Below are 17,792 nucleotides of genomic sequence, written 5' to 3' on the forward strand. Positions count from 1 at the left end.
CATTTGTTGTTGTTACTGTGGGTTCTGGAGCTACCATTTGTTGTTGTTACTGTGGGTTCTGGAGCTACCATTTGTTGTTGTTACTGTGGGTTCTGAAGCTACCATTTGTTGTTGTTATACTGTGGGTTCTGGAGGTACCATTTGTTGTTGTTACTGTGGGTTCTGGAGCTACCATTTGTTGTTGTTACTGTTGTTCCAGATCAGATTCTTCTGAAGGTTCTTCATTCTGATTTAAAAAACCCTCCACCTCTGTTCTATGGCCTCCAATCTAGCACTTACTTTTCTAGTCTTTTCCTTCTCTAAGTCTGCTTTATTCTCATCTCTCTTTAAAAGGCTATAAAACTGCAATCATTACTGGGAAAACAATTATCTGTATGCTGATAGCAAAACAAAATCATACGGGGTCCAGATGCATTGTGCCATTGTGTTTTCCAGCTTAACACTGAAAACATGTTCCTTTTTAATCTCTAAAGGACTCTCTTAAGGATTCCACTTTATTTTTTAAAGTAAATATTTCTTCCTATAACTTTGTATACCTAGTTGCTTTTCCCTTTTATTGTTTTCAAACTTAATACCTTACCAGTTCAGAAGTTTGGACTTTTCAGTCACACTGCGGCTCCAGGAGAATGTGCAGGGGCCACGTGTCTATGGTGGCTAACTCTGCCCCCTTAGCTCGGTCTAACAGGCTGGTTGCTCTCGGTTCCACCCCATTCCTCTGGGTCCCTTTATCTGGGAAGTTGTAGGCTTTTCCTGTGTGGACCAAATTGGCCACTCTCTTTAATGCATTTTTTGACCCTTTGTCTGGAACTAAGCTATGCTTGGGAAAGCCACAGTTACTGTGGCCTCCCGTTCAGGTCTGAGAGAGACCACGGGGCAGCTCAGCACCTGCCACCTGGGTTAGTTCATGGGCCTCCTCTCACGCTCTTAAAAGGAATTAGCTTCCTTCCGCCCAGCTAGGAAACTTGGCTGGTACATGCTTATTTGTACTTTTTTCTAAGCTTGGATTCTGCGCCCACTGGTAGATGCCATTTGTAACTGCAGGACTTTTCACCAGCACCCAGGTTCCTGAAATAACGACTCTGAGACGCAATTATTGAGTGGCACATGGCTGGTTACTTTTTCTCAGTTTCAGGCGACCATCTCCATCAGCATTCAGAGTTAATCTCTTCCTCACCTGACTGTATCCCAGAGACCTCTCTCCCTTCAGGAACTCCCACATTCTATTTCCTACCTCAGCTCGTTGGCCAATCAGTCTTTTATTGACAGGTGATGCTTCCACCCAGTACCCAAGAGATTCTCTCTGCACCTTACAGCAGTTTACAGCTATTTATAACACTGGTTTCAGGGGGATCTAACACCCGCTACTGAACTCAGTGGGCACCAGGCATGCATGTACATACATGCAGGCAAAATACCTAAACACATAAAATAAAGATAAATAAATCTTTTTTTAAGTTGTAGAAAACCAGGAATGCTGAGTTTCGAGTATGTAAGACTACCATTTATTTCATCTTATGTGTACTTAGTTTTTAGTAGTCATATTTAATAACAAGTTGGTAAAAAGTTCTGAAAATATAATAGGTCTTAGAAGTTCCGATTTTCTGGGGGGAAATAGTGCAGGTTGGATAGACAAAGGCATAGTTGTCGATTCAGTTGGAGATGGAATGGCATCAGAGCATGGGAGGCCAAAGAGAGGCAAAGAGCCAAGGAGCTGACTAGAAGATCTTTTGAAAGAGAAGTCTACTAGAGGAGCCTCCACCCAGACTCTGAGCAGAGACACAGAGGGGGACTCCAGGTTGCCCTTGCTTCAGCCTAGCAACTTTAGGTCACTCTCCTAGTGTAAATAAGCCATCCCAGCCCTTGAAAGGGAGAGGTTGGAGGGTTGTGAGTTTGAGGCCAGCCTGGACTATGTGAAGAATTCTAGGCTGACCTTAGTATCTAGTGATACCCTGTCCAGAAAACAACAACAACAACAAGCAGCCGGGCTGAAAGACCTCTACATACATCTGCTTAGCTAAAGGACCTTCTGACTGATGGGACTCAGACAAATATGAGCACTTCCTTACCCAACAAAGGAACAACAAAGAAAGGGACTCTGCTGAGGTGGGTGGTGAGGCTGGCCATCCATCCATTGTTTTAATGTGTCATTGCGTGCTGTCAACACTATACTGGGTACAAAAATAACATTGCTTCATCACGGGGTGATTTTGAATCTGACTGGCTTCCAGTTCTTAGTCTCACTGATTCGGTGGAGTGTGAAGCCTGCATCTCATTCAGCTTTTTTTACCTAACTGCTCACCCTTGAATGTGATTAAAAGCAGTGTTTGGTTTTTGCATCTGGTTCTTTCATTTTTTCTTTTCAAGCTTCTGCCTCACTCCTGCACCTGTGAACAGTTTGTGACTTTATTGATCCTGGATGCTCTCACCTGTAGACGTGGTTAGGACACTGGGGTGATGTGACCCTGTTGTACATGGTCTCATTCTTCAGCAGGCTAGTCTGAACTTGTTCTCATGGTAAAGGGAGGATCTATGAGACAAGCAGGTTCATAGGATCTCTCAGGACCCAGCCTTGGGATTTTTACAGTATTCCTTCCACTATCCCTCTGCTCAAAGTATGTTATAAGACCTGTGATGGCTATTCTTGGTCATCAATTTGACTATACCTGGAACTAACTAAAACTCAAGTTGGGTACACCTGTGAGTAATTTTTTCTTAATTAAAGTACTTAAGGTGAGATGACCAAATATTAATCAGGATCTTTTGAGGTGGGAAGATCTGTCCTTGATCTGGGCCACACCTCCTGCTGGCATATAAAGGATTTGGAAGAAGAAAGCTTCCTCCTTGATTGCTTGCTCTCATTCTTGTTGGCAAGTCCATTCCTCCACTGGCATAGAGCCTACTTCTTCAGGATTCTAGCATACACTAAAGACCAGCTGAGATATCCAGCTGCATATCTAGTCAGTTGAATACTGACCAACTACTGGATTCTTGGACCTTCCATCAATAGATAGTCATTGTTGGATGAGGCTGGACCACAGCCTATAAGACATTCTAATAAATCATTCATACATATATATATATTCTATTAATTCATTATATTCAATATGTATATACATACACATATATATGTACACACACACACACACACTCGTGCACACACATTCTATCAGTTCTGTTTCTCTAAAAACCCTGACTAATACAAGGCCTGCCCAGAGTTAGGGAGATGTAGAATAGGAGATGATAAAGCGAGGGACATGAATATAAGAGACCATTAATCATCGCCATTAATGAATCATCCTCTACAAAGCCACCTGTTTTTGAACACACATAACTCCAGACAATCCTCCCATGACCCCAATTTTCTCTGTTAACCTGTCCCCCTCCATTTCTCTATGCCTCACTGGTCACTTGGGTCTTTGGGGTCTCTTTCCTTTGAAGTTATAAATTTAACTTCTTACCAAGCCTTGCTGAAGATGAACTATCCAGGGAAGGTCCCTGTTAGAATGACACCGACCCCAGAGGAGTATGCATTTGGAATTTGATTATCCCAAGGGTGTGTGACTTACCATGTCAATGCTTCCAGGTGCACCCCCTCCCCCTCTGAGTCTCTTCTTTGCTCCTTGGAAACCACAGTCTTCTGGTTTCCCTCCCACTTTCTGGTCCTTATAGACTCATTCTCCCTGTAGCACCCAACTTTGCTGACCTGCCTTTGGTTGGCTCTTCCCATCAGCAGACCCAATCTCCACCCTCAAAAAGCAAAATTTTATAGAGATGCAGAATATGTTTCCTACAGCAAGGAGGGACCAAAAGTGGGATGACCCGGAAGGGAAGTAAGCTTGATGCAGGGGGCTGAGGTATGCTATCTATTTGTGAGGTGACTTTGGACACACCTGGAGAGAAGTAGACAGGTAAAGTGGGAAAATGAGTGATGCCAGGGCAGAGTCGATTAGCCAGACAGTCAACCCTGGGGAGCACCAGGAGATCAGCCCCAGTTGGGTCCCCTGAGCTGGGATGGGGCACACTTCATTTGTCCCTTGAGAAGCCAGGAAAACAGTGCTAGTTATTCAGTCGCCTCATCCATCATGGAGGAAGACAATTAGCCTGCCATTTCCAGTTCACACCAGGCTCAATCTGAGGAAAACCCCCCTGGACGGTGTCTTAGATAATTCCTTTGGCATAACAAAGTATCTGAAGATGAGAATTTGTAAAGAAAAGCAGCTCACAATTCTCATGATTCTGGTAGCTGAAGTGTCTGAACAATGTGGTTTCTGGCATGTAGTGAGCTTCCTCCCACCTTGGCCGCGTCACAATGTTGTAGAAAAAAAATGGAAAGAGAAATAGACAGCAGCGTGCAGAAGAGACCATATGACGAGCCAGGAAACCAGAGATGGGAAGAGCAGTGCTTTCAACAGCGCCAGCCGTTCTCTCGTGGGTTCTCCGCCTGAGTGTGTAGAAGCCACCTTAAAGGTGATACATCTGACAGTAGCTGATTACCTTTTCTGTCCTGCCCCAGGCTCTCTTATTTGCAGTGCTTGGTTCCGGTAGGGCTCCACCAGCAAGAGAGTGCATAGAGGCAGATTCAGAGAGCTCTGGTCTCTTAACTCTGGTGATTGGCTTGGGGTCAGACACACAACTCAGGCCTGGCCAATAAGAGTACCACACTGTCTGCTTACAGGGTTCCCAGGCATTAAGACTGCTGGCTCTAAGAGAGCTGCGTTATGTGGCTTTTTGTGTCTGGGACCTAGCTCTCCCTTTGGGCATTTAGTGCCTTTCTGTTGAATAAATGAACATAAAATATTACTTGACAGGGCTTGAATACTGGATATTCAAATAATTCATGGATTGAGTACTTTAAAAATATTTAATCATCTGAGTGCATTAAAAATGTTTCCCGAAAGCTTTTCTAAAAAATTACTACTTTCACTATTAACAAGATGTCAGAACCAACCAGCCCTGCACAGACAGACATAGTAATCACCTCCAAACCCAGATTTGTGAGTCTTAACCATATTTGTATAGATGTAGAATAGACTCTGGTCTTTCTTGCTTTTGCCGTGTGCCTTTTTAAGGGAATCCAGCGAGGGGTGTTTGCTAATTACATTAAGTTATTCCTTAATCCTTCTGACCCTGAGTGGACTCCAGAAATAACAGTCCTGACATCATGGAAAGTCGTACTGTGCCCGCACAATCCCTTTCTCTCCTTTCTTCACTCAGCCTCTGTGCTGCATTTGAAAAGCATTTGAGCCTGGTTGCCCAGCTAAATGATTCACTCTGCTCATGTGATGCCGTCTTCTCAGGCTGCCTTAGCTTTAGATATGTATTCTCCAGACCATTGTCTAAACTCTCACCCTACCCTAACCCAACCTACCCTTCCCTGTGGAGCTTATCAAACCCTTTCCTAGTGCTCTCTGGCCTTCTGGCCTTGAAAGGGACAAAGTCAATCAGCCATTTGAAAAGATTATATCTTTGATTTGCTTTTTCATCCACTCAAGCTCGTGTATGTAAACTAATTTCTTCAGATCTCTCTTTACCCAATTCTTTCTTTTTCCCTCAAAAAATAGTTTTATGACTTCACTAGTGTGACATGTTCATTTTCAAAACCTAGATAAGGTATAGAAAAGTATAAAGAGAAAAGTTATTTTTTGTCATTAAGCTAGAGTCATCTGGGAAGAGGGAACCTCAACTGAGAAAATCATCTCTATCAGATTAATTAGCCTGGAGGCAAGTCTTTGAGTTTTGTTTTGTTTTTTTTGTCTTTTCCCTTTTTTTGTTTTTGATTAATGATTGATGAGGACTCGGCCTACTGTGGGCGGTATCAATCATAGGCAAGCGACCCTGAGTTGTGGGAAAAAATATTTAAAAAAAAAAAAAAAAGGAAACCGAGCAAGGCACAAGGAGCAACCCAGTCAACAGTGCCCTCCAAGGCCTTTGCTCCAGCTTCTGCTTCCAAGTCCTTCCTTGAGTCTCTGCCCTGCCTTCCTTTCCTGGTTTACTATAAACTGTTATGAGAAATAACCCCTTTCCTCCTCAGGCTGCTTTCAGCCATGGTCCATGGTGTTTCTTATTACATCAGCAGAAAACCAACTAGAATGTTGTTACTAAGGCCACGCAGACCGCCTTCATTAAGCAATGATCCATATATTTGCTATTCCACAAACAAAACAACAAAAAGCCAGACATGGTGCCATATACCTTGAATCCCAACACTTGAGAGGTAGAGGTAGGCAGCCTATGAATTAGAGGCTAGCCTGGTCTACACATCAAGTTCCAGACCATCCAGGGATATACAGGAAACCATGTCTTTAAGTAAATAGTCTTAGTCTATTTCACATTAAAGAAAGTTTTTCTTTAAAATACCTCCATGGACATAGAACTTGCTTAAAGAAAGACATACTGTGGGAACTTTTAAAAAAACAACAGCAATTCTTACTTATGTGTGTCTCTGTGTTCACAGGTGTGCAGATTCGGATAGGCACTTGCAAGTGTGCATATGTATGTGTTCATTTGCATATGCATGTTTATTTGCATGTGCGCATATGCATGCGGAGGACAGCAGCCAACATCAGGTGTCCCCTTTATTCACTCTCCAACATATTTTTTAAGACAAGGTCTTTGTCTCAACCTAGCACTCACAGATCTGCCTGGTCTGACTGGCCAGCAAGCCCCAGGGCTCCTCCTCTGTCTTAGCCATGCCAGAGCTGGGATTACAGATGGCTATCATGGCCCCAGGTTTTTTGTGTGGCTGCTGGGGAATCTGAATGCACTTTCTCAGGCTCGTACAGCAAGCAGTTGACTGACTGAGCCATCTCCCCAGCGCCCCCAAAATCTTCTAAAAGGTTCCATCTCTCTGCCTTCTTCAGTTCTGCCCTTTCTAGATAAGAAATCTTCTGAGAGTTTCTGGCATGCAGGAGATTCTAAACGTTTTCGTATTTTAAGTCTTTTCTGCCAGGTGGTGATTTAAAATAGAACTGGAAACTGCTGTGCCTTCTACACTTGTCTGTTCCTGATTGCCAGGGCAGCACCTTAGCGACCTGCCTCAATGCTGTGGCAAGGGAGGCGTTACCCAGACCCGGGAGAACGTTTGTGCTCGCTCTTCTCAGTGGGTCCCGGGACCATCATCAGATCCCTGGCCCACTTCATCTTGAGGACTCCAGCCACTTTCTAATCATAGCTCAGAGATAGTCTCTGAAGTATCCCTTGTGGAGCAGCCCCAGCAGAGGCAGAGAGCATGATGGCTGCAGTGCCGCTGTCGGTGCTTTGTGTTCAAGATTCTCCGGACCACAGCTTCACTGCTGGAGCTGTGTTTAATGGCAGATTCTGCTTCTCGACATCTGAAAAGTCAGATTGCTGTCTTCTCCATTTGCCCTAGCTGATGGTGCTTCCCTGTTAAATGAGCAGCATCGGGTCATGGTCTTCCTGTTTTCACTCAAAATGTTTTTAATGAATTTGTTTCACTCTTTCAATTAAAAAGAAATTGATTCAATTCCTTAATCTCCTGAACACAGGATTTTCTCTTTTCTTTTTCTTTTGCTTGTTATATATTGTGCTTCCCGAGACATGTTGGATTATCTTGTCATTTTGACACTGATTTACCAGAATGAACTTCCTGTGAGAATTCGGTTGCAGAGAAATGGTTCTGCTCTCAGAGCAGATAATTTCCATTATTTTGATTTTCCCCAGTCCAGGACCTTATTGAATGCACACTAAAAACAGCAGTCTGCAGCCAATGGGGTCTGCACAAATTCCTTCCTAATGCAAATGATTGCTCACTTGTTTGGAGCTAGGCAGCTTAGCTTAGAAATATCATTTTTATTTTTTATATTGGTATATTGCCGAGCACCAAGATAAACATAGCTTGGACTAAATGCTTATTTAGATATTTGCTCAATCTCGCATCTTGCTAGACTTTAGTTTTGAGAAATTTTTCTTGTTACCTCCAAGATCATTTGTCCTGTAAATAGAGCCAAAACATGCTCAAAAGCAACATGAAACTAATCAAAGAAAAAAGCCCAGTGCAGTTGAGGTCGTGGTTGCTTAAAATACGAAGCTGTCAGAAAGCATTCTGGTCCATTTTCATCTTCACTGCCTCCCATCCCTTTTGGAAGCAAAACAGCTTCCATACATTTCAAACAAGTGTGTTTATCTGTATGGTCATTTCCCCTAGCTGTGGAATAATGTTCTGGGAGAACTTGACCACACTAGACAATGGGATAAGAGCCTAGGTGCAGCCAAGCAGAACGGTGCAGGTCTACCAAGTCACACACCTTTACCGTGAAGACCTGGTGGGGGCATGTGTTCTTCCAAGGAAGTTGGCTAGCCAAGAAAACCCCAGGTCTCTCTCTTCCTCCTGCCTTGAATCTCCCTGGAAGCTACACTTTGCTCTCTCCTGTTTCCACTCATCAAATCTGTGCTCGCCTACCCTGCCTCTGCTTCCATCCCGCCTGCACCAGTCCATTCCTGGAATGCAGGCACTAACATGACACGCCGCTACCTTCCTCCCATAGGACAGTCCTATTCCGACAGGATACAGTCCAGTGTGCTCAAGGTAGCATCCTCCTTCTCCCGGATCCCCTGGGAGAGGCAGGTAGATATCTATGAGTTCAGGGTATACATGGAGAGTTCCAGGCCATCCAAGTCTCACTATGAATTACTGGGCGTGACTAACATAGGGTTCGGTTAACACAGACTACTATTGTTCCTGGGCTTTGTAGACTCCAATCACTCTGTCATAACAAGACCCATACATGCTTGATAGAAAACTAATTACTCGTGCAGAACCCTAAGTAGTACATTCTTTAGTGCCCAGCTTAGTCTCTGGAGTCTGGCAGTCCTCTAGATCCCATGGGAAGCTCCGTGAGGACTCGGCCCTGCATGGGCTCCCACTGCCAAACCCGTGTTTAGTTGAGGGAGTATAGGGATGGGCTTCCTGCCATCTTCCTGCCCTGGCACTCCAGGTAACTGACCATAGACCTGTTCTCTGAAAACTACAGCAAGTGACATAAATAGCTGCCTTCCTCTGAAGGGTTTAGAAGCGCCATCTGCCTGAGGGCCTCCCACTACCTGACGGGTACCTGTTCTGCAGACCGTGTCTTCAGACAAATCAGAAGCCATGTAGGCGGGGCTTTGTATTGGGAGCTCAGGCAGAACCTAGTTATGAGTTCACTGAAGGAGATGGGAACTTGGCGGAGAGGGAAGCAAGGGAGAATGAACGCAGTTTCTGGGCCAAGTACAAGTCTGGGCAGTATGGTGGGGAGTGCTCATCTGTCTCAGAGCAATGAATGCCTCAGGGTCTCCTTGGGCCTCAAGCAAGAGCTGAGTCATGGAGGGGCGGGGAGGTTTGCCGGTAGAGAAGTGGTGAGCAGCCCCACTGAAAAGTGTGGAGTAAAGAAGGTACTAGAACCTTTCTGTCCGAGCCTTTGAACCATTTGTCTCCTCCTCTGGGTTGTTTCCTTCTTTGGAGGAGAAACTGGTTTGCACAGTCTCCTGCAGCCTGTAAGGCTTTCTGGAACCCTCCTTGGGGAGGTCTAGCAACATGTGTGGGATCTGTGCAATTCTGGGGTTCTGCAAGAGATTATGGTTGTGTCAGGGTTGAGAGCCCCGGCGCTAGATGATCCATCCCCAGAGGCTCTTTCAACTGAAGCATTCCAGTGTCTAAAATTCACCAAGTCAGGCATGAGAATGCATGGAAGATTAGCATTCAGCGCCCGTGACTCACACACTTCCGGTTGCGTGTTACATTCCAGGAAGTCGTCAACTGCAAATGAGTTTATGAAAAGCTGAGTCTCTGGGTCACCAAGATGTAATCTCTTCCCATGCTTGATAATCACTTCAACTCAACGATTATAGACTGGGGGCTTGAAAGACAATACCTACCTAAGCCTCCCAGAAGCCTGAATCTGTCTGGCATGGGACTGGCACTTGTTTTACAGTCTCACACAGACAAACCGCACTGTATCACTCTCAGCCAACCCCAAGCCTCTGTGCTGCCTGCCCGAACCGGATTGCATTAAGCACAGAAGCATTTGGAAATGTAGGTTTGGAGCTCAAAAGACAGATTTGGCTGGAGATAGGAGCTAAGAGAGACAGGGAACACTAGGCAACGATTTGTATCGCTTCTTAGACACTTCAAGTCTCAATCCAGCCCCCTTAGCACCTGATTCACTTTTCCTTTTACACCCACATCAAACATTCCCACCATCCCCTCCTGGCATTGGACGCATCAGCCCCTTGCTGAAGCCTGGGAACTACTATTTTAAACACCTTCTCCCTCATTCTGCCACTAGACTTTTGCAAAAAAACTAAATAAATAAAAATAAAAAGGAAGAAAGAAAAGAAAACAAACAAACAAAACAAAACAAAACAGAAAAACCCTTGGGTTCACCAGATTGTTTTCCATCTCCTGTGTAGCCGCTCTGGTTCAAGCCACCAACATCTTTCCCAGGAGGGTAGAGTTGCCTCGACGATCTCTCTGCGGCCATTACTGCCTTCCATGTCTACAACTGCTCCATTTGAACCATTGATCATTTCACGGAACCCCCATCCTGCTTTTCCCTTGCGTGTGAGCACTGCCTTCCCATTGCCCAGGATAAAGGCCAAGTTCATTCACAAAACCTTTCTGCTGCTGCCTCCTCTGCAGTCCATGTTCCCCTGATGAGAACATCTGCAGTCTCCATACCCTTTCTCTCTGGCCTCTGACACATGCTGTATTCCGCAGAAGGCTTTTCCTTCCACTAGTTACTTGGACGACTCCGAATCTTTTTAACATCTCATTTTAAGCGGTCACTTCTCTGAAAGCTATCCGTGCTTCCCAAGAGCAAATAGATCCCTGCTCCGACCTGACAGCATCCCTGTATTTAGCCTGGTATTAAGTTTATCACATTGCATTGGGATTGAGTCTGGTCATCTGTTCTGCTTGAGATTTACACAGTGTGCAAAAGAGCCCTCAGTCTCCAGCTTGTTCCTCTTCCTCATCTAGGACATGCTGGAGATGGAATTGGGACATAATTGAGGTTTATTGAAGTTGTAAATACAACGGAAAAGATGTTGAAAATAGAAGGGGGAAACATGACTCTTTCCTCTGCAACCAAAAGGGAACAAGCTAACATCTTGCCAAGGAAGGGTAGTAGCCCATAGGAAACTACTGGGTTTTATTTGCGTGGACTTAATGACTACTTGAGTTTTTTGTTTTTGTTTTTGTTTTTAATAAATCTTTTTTTAATTTTTAATATTTATTTATTTATTTATTTATTTTTAATTCCATTCATTTACATCTCAAATGATATCCCACTTCCCGGTTACCCCTTCACCAACTCCCTATCCCTCATCCGCTCTTCCAACCTCCCCTTTGCCTGTAAGAGAGTGCTCCCCTACCCACTCACACTCTCCCCACCACTCCTGAATTCCTTTACCCTGGGACATCAAACCTCTCACCAACCCCCTACACCTCCCACACCCCACTCTGGGATCAAGCGCCTCCCCTCCCATTGCTGTCAGGCAAGGCCATCCTCTGCTACATATGTATCTGAAGCTGAGAAAACTGGAAATGGTTCTACTTGAGTTTTTGCTGTACCCTTACATACATGAACTTTGAGAAAAAGAAAAGCAACAGTAGAAAAGCTTCCCACCAGGAGCCTGTGGCTACCACCAATCCTGCCAAACTGGTTTGTGAGGTTCTGAACACAGTGCCTGGGGTTTCAGGAGATGACACCACTCTGATGTCACAGAAACAAGCGCAGTACGAGGGTTATAGCACCTGGTAGCTTGACCCTACACACACACACACACACACACACAGAGGAGAAGTTGCAGAACTACGGGAAGTGGGGTAGATATGAGAGGAGTTAGGGTACTTAACTGAGGGATTATCAAAATATATTGTATGGATTTCTCAAACAATTAAAAATATTTTTAATGTAGTCCATTGACTTGAGATGCAGATTTTTTTGTTAGTTTCATCATCTAACATTTTGAAATCAGGGCAGGGTGGGGGCATGTGTGAACTTGCATCATGAGAGCCCAGAGTTTGGAGCCAAGCCCAACCCTATTGCATGCAAATTTCTCTCTATTCCCTATAAAGTCCGGGAGACAAATGCTGCCTTGCAGGATTGTTTGGGAAACTGTAGAGAGGACACAGGTTTCTCATATCCCTGGTGCACAGTAGCTGCTGTGTTTAAATGTGGGGAGTTTCAATTATTGAAGAGCATCTGGGCTGCACTCACAGAGAACTCATGAAATATTTCTATCCTGAAGGGAAGAGATACTGTTTCTCTGCTGCCTGCTCCGTAACAGAGAGAGGGAAGGGTGGCCTGGCATAGAAAAGCCACAGAGAGTCTCTGGAATTGAGGTGGGGCTCTGATTTTCAGTGGATCTTAGAGAAAGAGCACAAAGCAAGGTTCTTCTCACTTAGCTTTTCCCTCTGCAGTGCCATGGATGTTTGCGCCATCCTGGATGCCTGCACTGAAACTTAATCTTCAATATAAGAGACTATCAATGGAGCCCGTGGGAGTTGATTCGGTGATAAGGTCAGAGCCTCCTGAATAGAATTAACACACTCGTGCCCTGGACACACATCAGCACTGTCTGTGAAACACTAAGTCAACTCTCTCCATTCCCCATCTGTTGGCATCTTGACCTGAGATGCCCTGGATGTCAGAACTGAATGAAATGAACTTCTGTGTTTATAAGATCCCCCAGTCTGTGCTATTTTTGTATCAGAAACCTGAACAGACTGTGACATGACACTCCTGAAGAGGAGACACAGAGGAGGACAGCCAGAGAAAAGACCAAGAGACCTCACTTAGATCTTTGAGTGCTTTTTTTAAAATATTCAGTCATTTTAAAACATTTTCTTCTTTCAGAAGTAAATTGTGTTCAGTTGGAAACATTCGTACAAGGAAAAAGAAAACGGAGAGTGCAGTCATCCTTCTGAAGTTTTTTCTAGGAAATCTGGATAGGCACTGTGTTCTAATGTAACAGATGAGCTCACCCAGGGTGATATAGAACACCTGTTCTGTAAGGGCTGTTCCCATTGGATAGCTTCCCATGCGGGAAATTAGAAAGTGTCCAGTGTCTCCCTGGGTGACGCTGGTGGACAACAGGGGTAACTGTGTACAACAAGCCCCTCACTTGGCCCTCTTTGAGACTCAGAGTTGGATTTTGTTGCTCCATCTCCAATGAACAATTTTAGAGTGAATCCTATACCCAGCCCACCATTGTTCTTTACTGAGAGTCCTCACATTCAGTTTTTTTCAAGAAAGGGGCAGTAGAAAAATATCTAAATCACAATAGCAATGGGCTTCCAGTGGAAGGAGGCAGGGGCTGTACCCAGCAGTTCTTCCTTCCCATTCTTCTTGACTTTGAAGGTTTGTTTCATTTTGTTTTGTTTTCTGAGAACTTTGTCCAATGAGTTTTGATCATGTTCATTCTTCCTCCTGGCCAACCCCCTTGCCAGGTTTATCTACTCCCTCCATTCCTACCTAACCTGGTGGCACCCCACCTTTAATCTGTGCTGCTCAAATATCTTGGCTATGTGGTCTTCCACTGGGACCTGGTTGATTTATTAGGGGATACAGTCTTAGAGAAAGCTTACCCTTCCTTTCTTAGCAGCTAGCAACTGCCAATAGGTCTTTTATGTCCTCTATGCTGGGAAAGTCTATGCTAAGGGTCACTCCATTTCTAGTCAACATGCAAAAAATGTGTGAGATGCAGCTCTCATTCTTAAATCAAAGTGTAGAGGCAGAGCTAACAGACACAGTAACTTCTTATATATAATGAGTTTTCATCCTCATTTAGCACAGAAATATCTAACTCTTGATGGGAAGAAAAACAGGTGCAATGGTTGAGTCTAAAACTGGCACAATCTAGAATTATCTGGAATGACAGTCTCAATGAGGGACTGTCTATATCAGTTTGGTCTATGGGCAAGTCTGTGTCTGGGGGGGGGGTGTTGATAGAGGAGGACCCAGTCCACTGTGGGTGGCACCATTCCCTGGGCATGGGATGCAGGACTGTGTGAGTATAGAGATGAGCACTGGCAAGCACGCATGCCTTCATTCTTCTCTGCTCTTGACTATGGATGTGACAGTTTCAAGATCCTGCATGACTCCCTTGCAGAGGTGGACTCTAACCTGGAATTATGAGCTAAATCAAACCTCTCTAAAATTTTTTTTTGGTCAGAATATGTTACCACTAGACAAGTTGACAGATATGTATTAAAGCAGCCTATGTTTAATGAGAAACCATTATGGCTAGGAGCTATGGTATAATAAATGATAAACATTCATCTTTTTAGAAAGAGAGGTTTTATTTATGAGATATTTGTATGGGGATGCGTGCACATAAACACAATGACCATAGAGACCAGAAGAGGGTATCAAATGCCCTGGAGTGGGAGTAACAAGCAGATGTAAGCCACCTGACATGGAAGCTGGGAACACTTGGATCCTCTGGAAGGACAGCATGTGCTTCTTAACCTCTGAGCCATCTCTCCAGCTCTAAACGTTGGTCTTTTAATGCTCATAATCAGACTAGGAAGACTGTGGTCATTAAACTGCTATAGAAACTGAGATAAGAGGAAGTTAGATAACTTGTTCAAAGGAACTCAGGTAGGAAGAGATGGAACTGGGGTTCCTGAGCCAATGAACACACAGCCTTTGGGTTAGGAGATGGTATCAGTGTTGCGGTGACCTAGAGTAAACACTGTGATTTTACTTTCTAGGTACTGTGGCCTGATAACCAGCTTGCTGACATCCCCCCTGGTGGGGTTCATGGTGACCAATCAGTGCAAGTTCCATACATCCATCAGCTTCCCTCAGATCCCACTGGCTGCCCTCGCTGTGGAGAAAGTGGGTCGTACCAGTGTGTGTTACCGACTGGCTCTGTTTCCTCCTAAGCCCACCAAGGAGCTGCCTTCAGTCAATCACCATGATCTCATTGATGGGTTGTTCTCAGGCCACCCTAAATTAGCACAGTTTGACACTCTGGCATGTACCACGGGGTCTTCAGTCCATGTCTTTGTGAATCCAGCCACTAACAAACCAGAGAGCCTTCCAGAGGACTTCAGGAAGGGTCTCCAGAAGCTGATGAGTCCAGCATAGTGTGGATGGTCTAACGTTAGCCATGGAAATCACCGTGTCATAAAATGAAGTTTAGCTTGTTCTCTGTTCATTTCCCTTTTAACTCCTTAGCATATGTCTTTTGCCTTTAAAAGGGTTGTCAATGCCTTAAATGTTTTTATAGCAGTTACTGAATATCTCTTGTGAGTGGAATATCTCTTCGGAACAGCCCTGTAGTCAAGTACTTTACACAACTTAACACACATAGCAGCTTACAACTATGCAAGACAGAGGCACCATTCTAACCCCTTTAAGAGAAGTGCACAGTGAGGTTTACAGACAGAAGCCATTCACCTCTGTGAAACTGCCATACTCCAAAGTCACTCTCAACCTCGGCACTGATGTCCCCTCTGCCATGCAGCCCCAACCCTGAGCAAACCCAGGGCTGTGAAGATGGCCATTTCCGCATAGTGGCCATGCACTGCATGCAGGCCCGTTCTTCTGCTAACTTCTTCACATCCAATGAAATTCTTTATTTCTTTGCCAATATCTTATCAGCAGGTTGTCTATTTCCCATGGTGTGGGTTTATTAATCTAATTTGACTCATATCTCTAGCTTCTTTCAGTAAATATATCACTGATTTTTTTTGGTCTGTCAATATGAACTTATGGTACTAGAAAAATTACCTTTCTTCTTCCCATATTTGAAACAACAAAATGTTAAACCCTTGATGCTTCTCTGCCACATCCTTAGCCTATATTCATTACCTGTGTCATGGGTGGAAGTCAACAAGTAACTGAATAAAATTAGTCTCTGATGCTACCTGAAGACCATGTTGAGTTGTGACAGTAATAAAGGCTGAGTGCTGGCCTCACCTATTGCTGGGGAACACCTAAAGAGCTGACACTATTATCACTGGTTTCCAAATGAGAGTGGTGAGCCTCTAAAGATGGCAGTGGGAAACATTAGATCTGCCTGTGCCTCAACCTGACAGAAAAAACTCTAGGTTTAGTCTCTGGGCCTGTGTTCACATCTGGAAAAGAAGGTCTCTCATGACCTTTCCCAGCTGGGTTCCTTGAATGCTTTTCAAGCAAACAGTGACTCTTAGCCAGCTGTGGAATTCAATGACAAATATGACAAGCCCCTACCAACCTATTCTAGCTCTGGAACCCCCTTGCCATGCACAGGATACACAAAGGCCACATGCTATCCGTTGTCATCAAGGCTATTCTGTTATGCCAAGATAAACATTAAGACTTTAAAACACTTCTATGATAATCCTCAAGCAAACTGGGGTGTGCAGGCATTGACCTTCCCAACTTGTGGTTCTGGACGTGCTCATGTGGGTCCTTGGAGGCCTTGCTTCATCCCCAGAGGCTCTCACTCTGTCTCTTCATGCTGTAGCCACCTGAGAGGTGGACGTTCTTATTCCTATTCTGATGTATAACTGGGAAGGACTAAAGAGAAAGATGATTTGCAGAGGCCATAGAGCTTTTGGCTGGTACAACTAAAACCTGAGTCCATGTAGGACTTTGGACCCATCTTTTTCTTTAAGTGTGTGTGTGTGTGAGTGTGTGTGTGTGTGTGTGTGTGTGTGTGTGTGTTTGTGTGTGTGATGTGTATGCATGGGGGAGGTGTGCATGTGCTTGTGCAGGTTTGCAATTAAGTAAGTGTAGCCTCAGGAATGCCATCACTGCCTTTGGGACAGGGTCTCTCATTAGATAGGATGTCACTCAGTAGACTAGTCTGTGTGGCCAGTGAGGCTTGGGGATCCACCTGTCTCTGCCTCTCAGAGCTGGGATTACAGAATATGGTGGTTTGAATGATATGGCCTCCATGAGCTCACATATTTGAATGCTTAGTCACAGGAAGTGGAACTGTTTGAGACAAATTACGAGATGCACCACTGGGAGTGAGGTTTGAGGTTTAAAACACCCACACAAGGCCCAGTCTCTCTCTCTCTCTCTCTCTCTCTCTCTCTCTCTCTCTCTCTCTCTCTCTCTCTCTCTGCAGGGGCTAGGGAGATAACTATAGGCAAGATAACTATAAGCAAGTCCTCATTTAACTGTTTTCTTCTATAAGTTGCCTTGGTGATAGTGTCTGTTCACAGCAATAGAACAGTAACTAAGGCACAGCCCCTGCCCCCCAGTCTTCACCTAGCAGTTTCTAAGGATTTGATTCGGGTCCTTGTGCTTATGAGGCACTTTACTGACTGAGCCATCTTTCCAGCCCTGGACCCATCTCTCTGACAGACCGACTCTGTATCTCTTCTCAATGGTCCTGAGTTTCTATGCTGCACCATGCTGTGCCACCAGGTTTTCAACAGTGTGGTGCCTGCAGTGCCTTTCCTTAAGAGGGTCTTAAGTCAGGGTTAATGCAACAGAATGGCTAAGAGGACAGTTTACCCTTAGCAAGACCTGGATTTGTAGCCTCTAGGCCTGATTGTCCTACTGTTGTGACAGAACCTCCCCTGACACTATGGACCCTAAAGTGGGAACAAAAATGAAAAGGCAGGCTACGGACCGCCCCACTGGGTTCCTTCTATCAGTGGGCATCATGTGGGTTGTGTGTCTTTGTTTGTTCTTACCTTTCTCACAATATACATCAATCTAGACCATTTATAAAGAATTCTCACTGTTCCTGGAGGCTGAGAAGTCAAAGATGAAGGCACTGGCTGCTATGTATGGAATCTATTAAGGGCTGACTTCTGCTTTCACGACGGTGTCTTGTGTGTCCTT

The 17,792-nt window shown here is 44.6% G+C and overlaps 1 protein-coding gene across 1 annotated transcript in view; it reads left to right on the forward strand.

Annotated features, from left to right (window-relative positions):
• Positions 1-15,882, forward strand: part of LOC110286633 — a 156,176-nt gene extending 140,294 nt beyond the window's left edge. Inside the window, exon 4 of the mRNA XM_021153136.2 lies at positions 14,717-15,882. Within this exon, the coding sequence (XP_021008795.1) occupies positions 14,717-15,095 (379 nt within the window). The 3' untranslated portion in view covers positions 15,096-15,882. The remainder of the gene's footprint in view (positions 1-14,716) is intronic.
• Positions 15,883-17,792: the final 1,910 nt, after the last annotated feature.

Source organism: Mus caroli, chromosome 2, assembly GCF_900094665.2.
Source record: "Mus caroli chromosome 2, CAROLI_EIJ_v1.1, whole genome shotgun sequence".
Taxonomy (NCBI): Eukaryota; Metazoa; Chordata; class Mammalia; order Rodentia; family Muridae; genus Mus; species Mus caroli.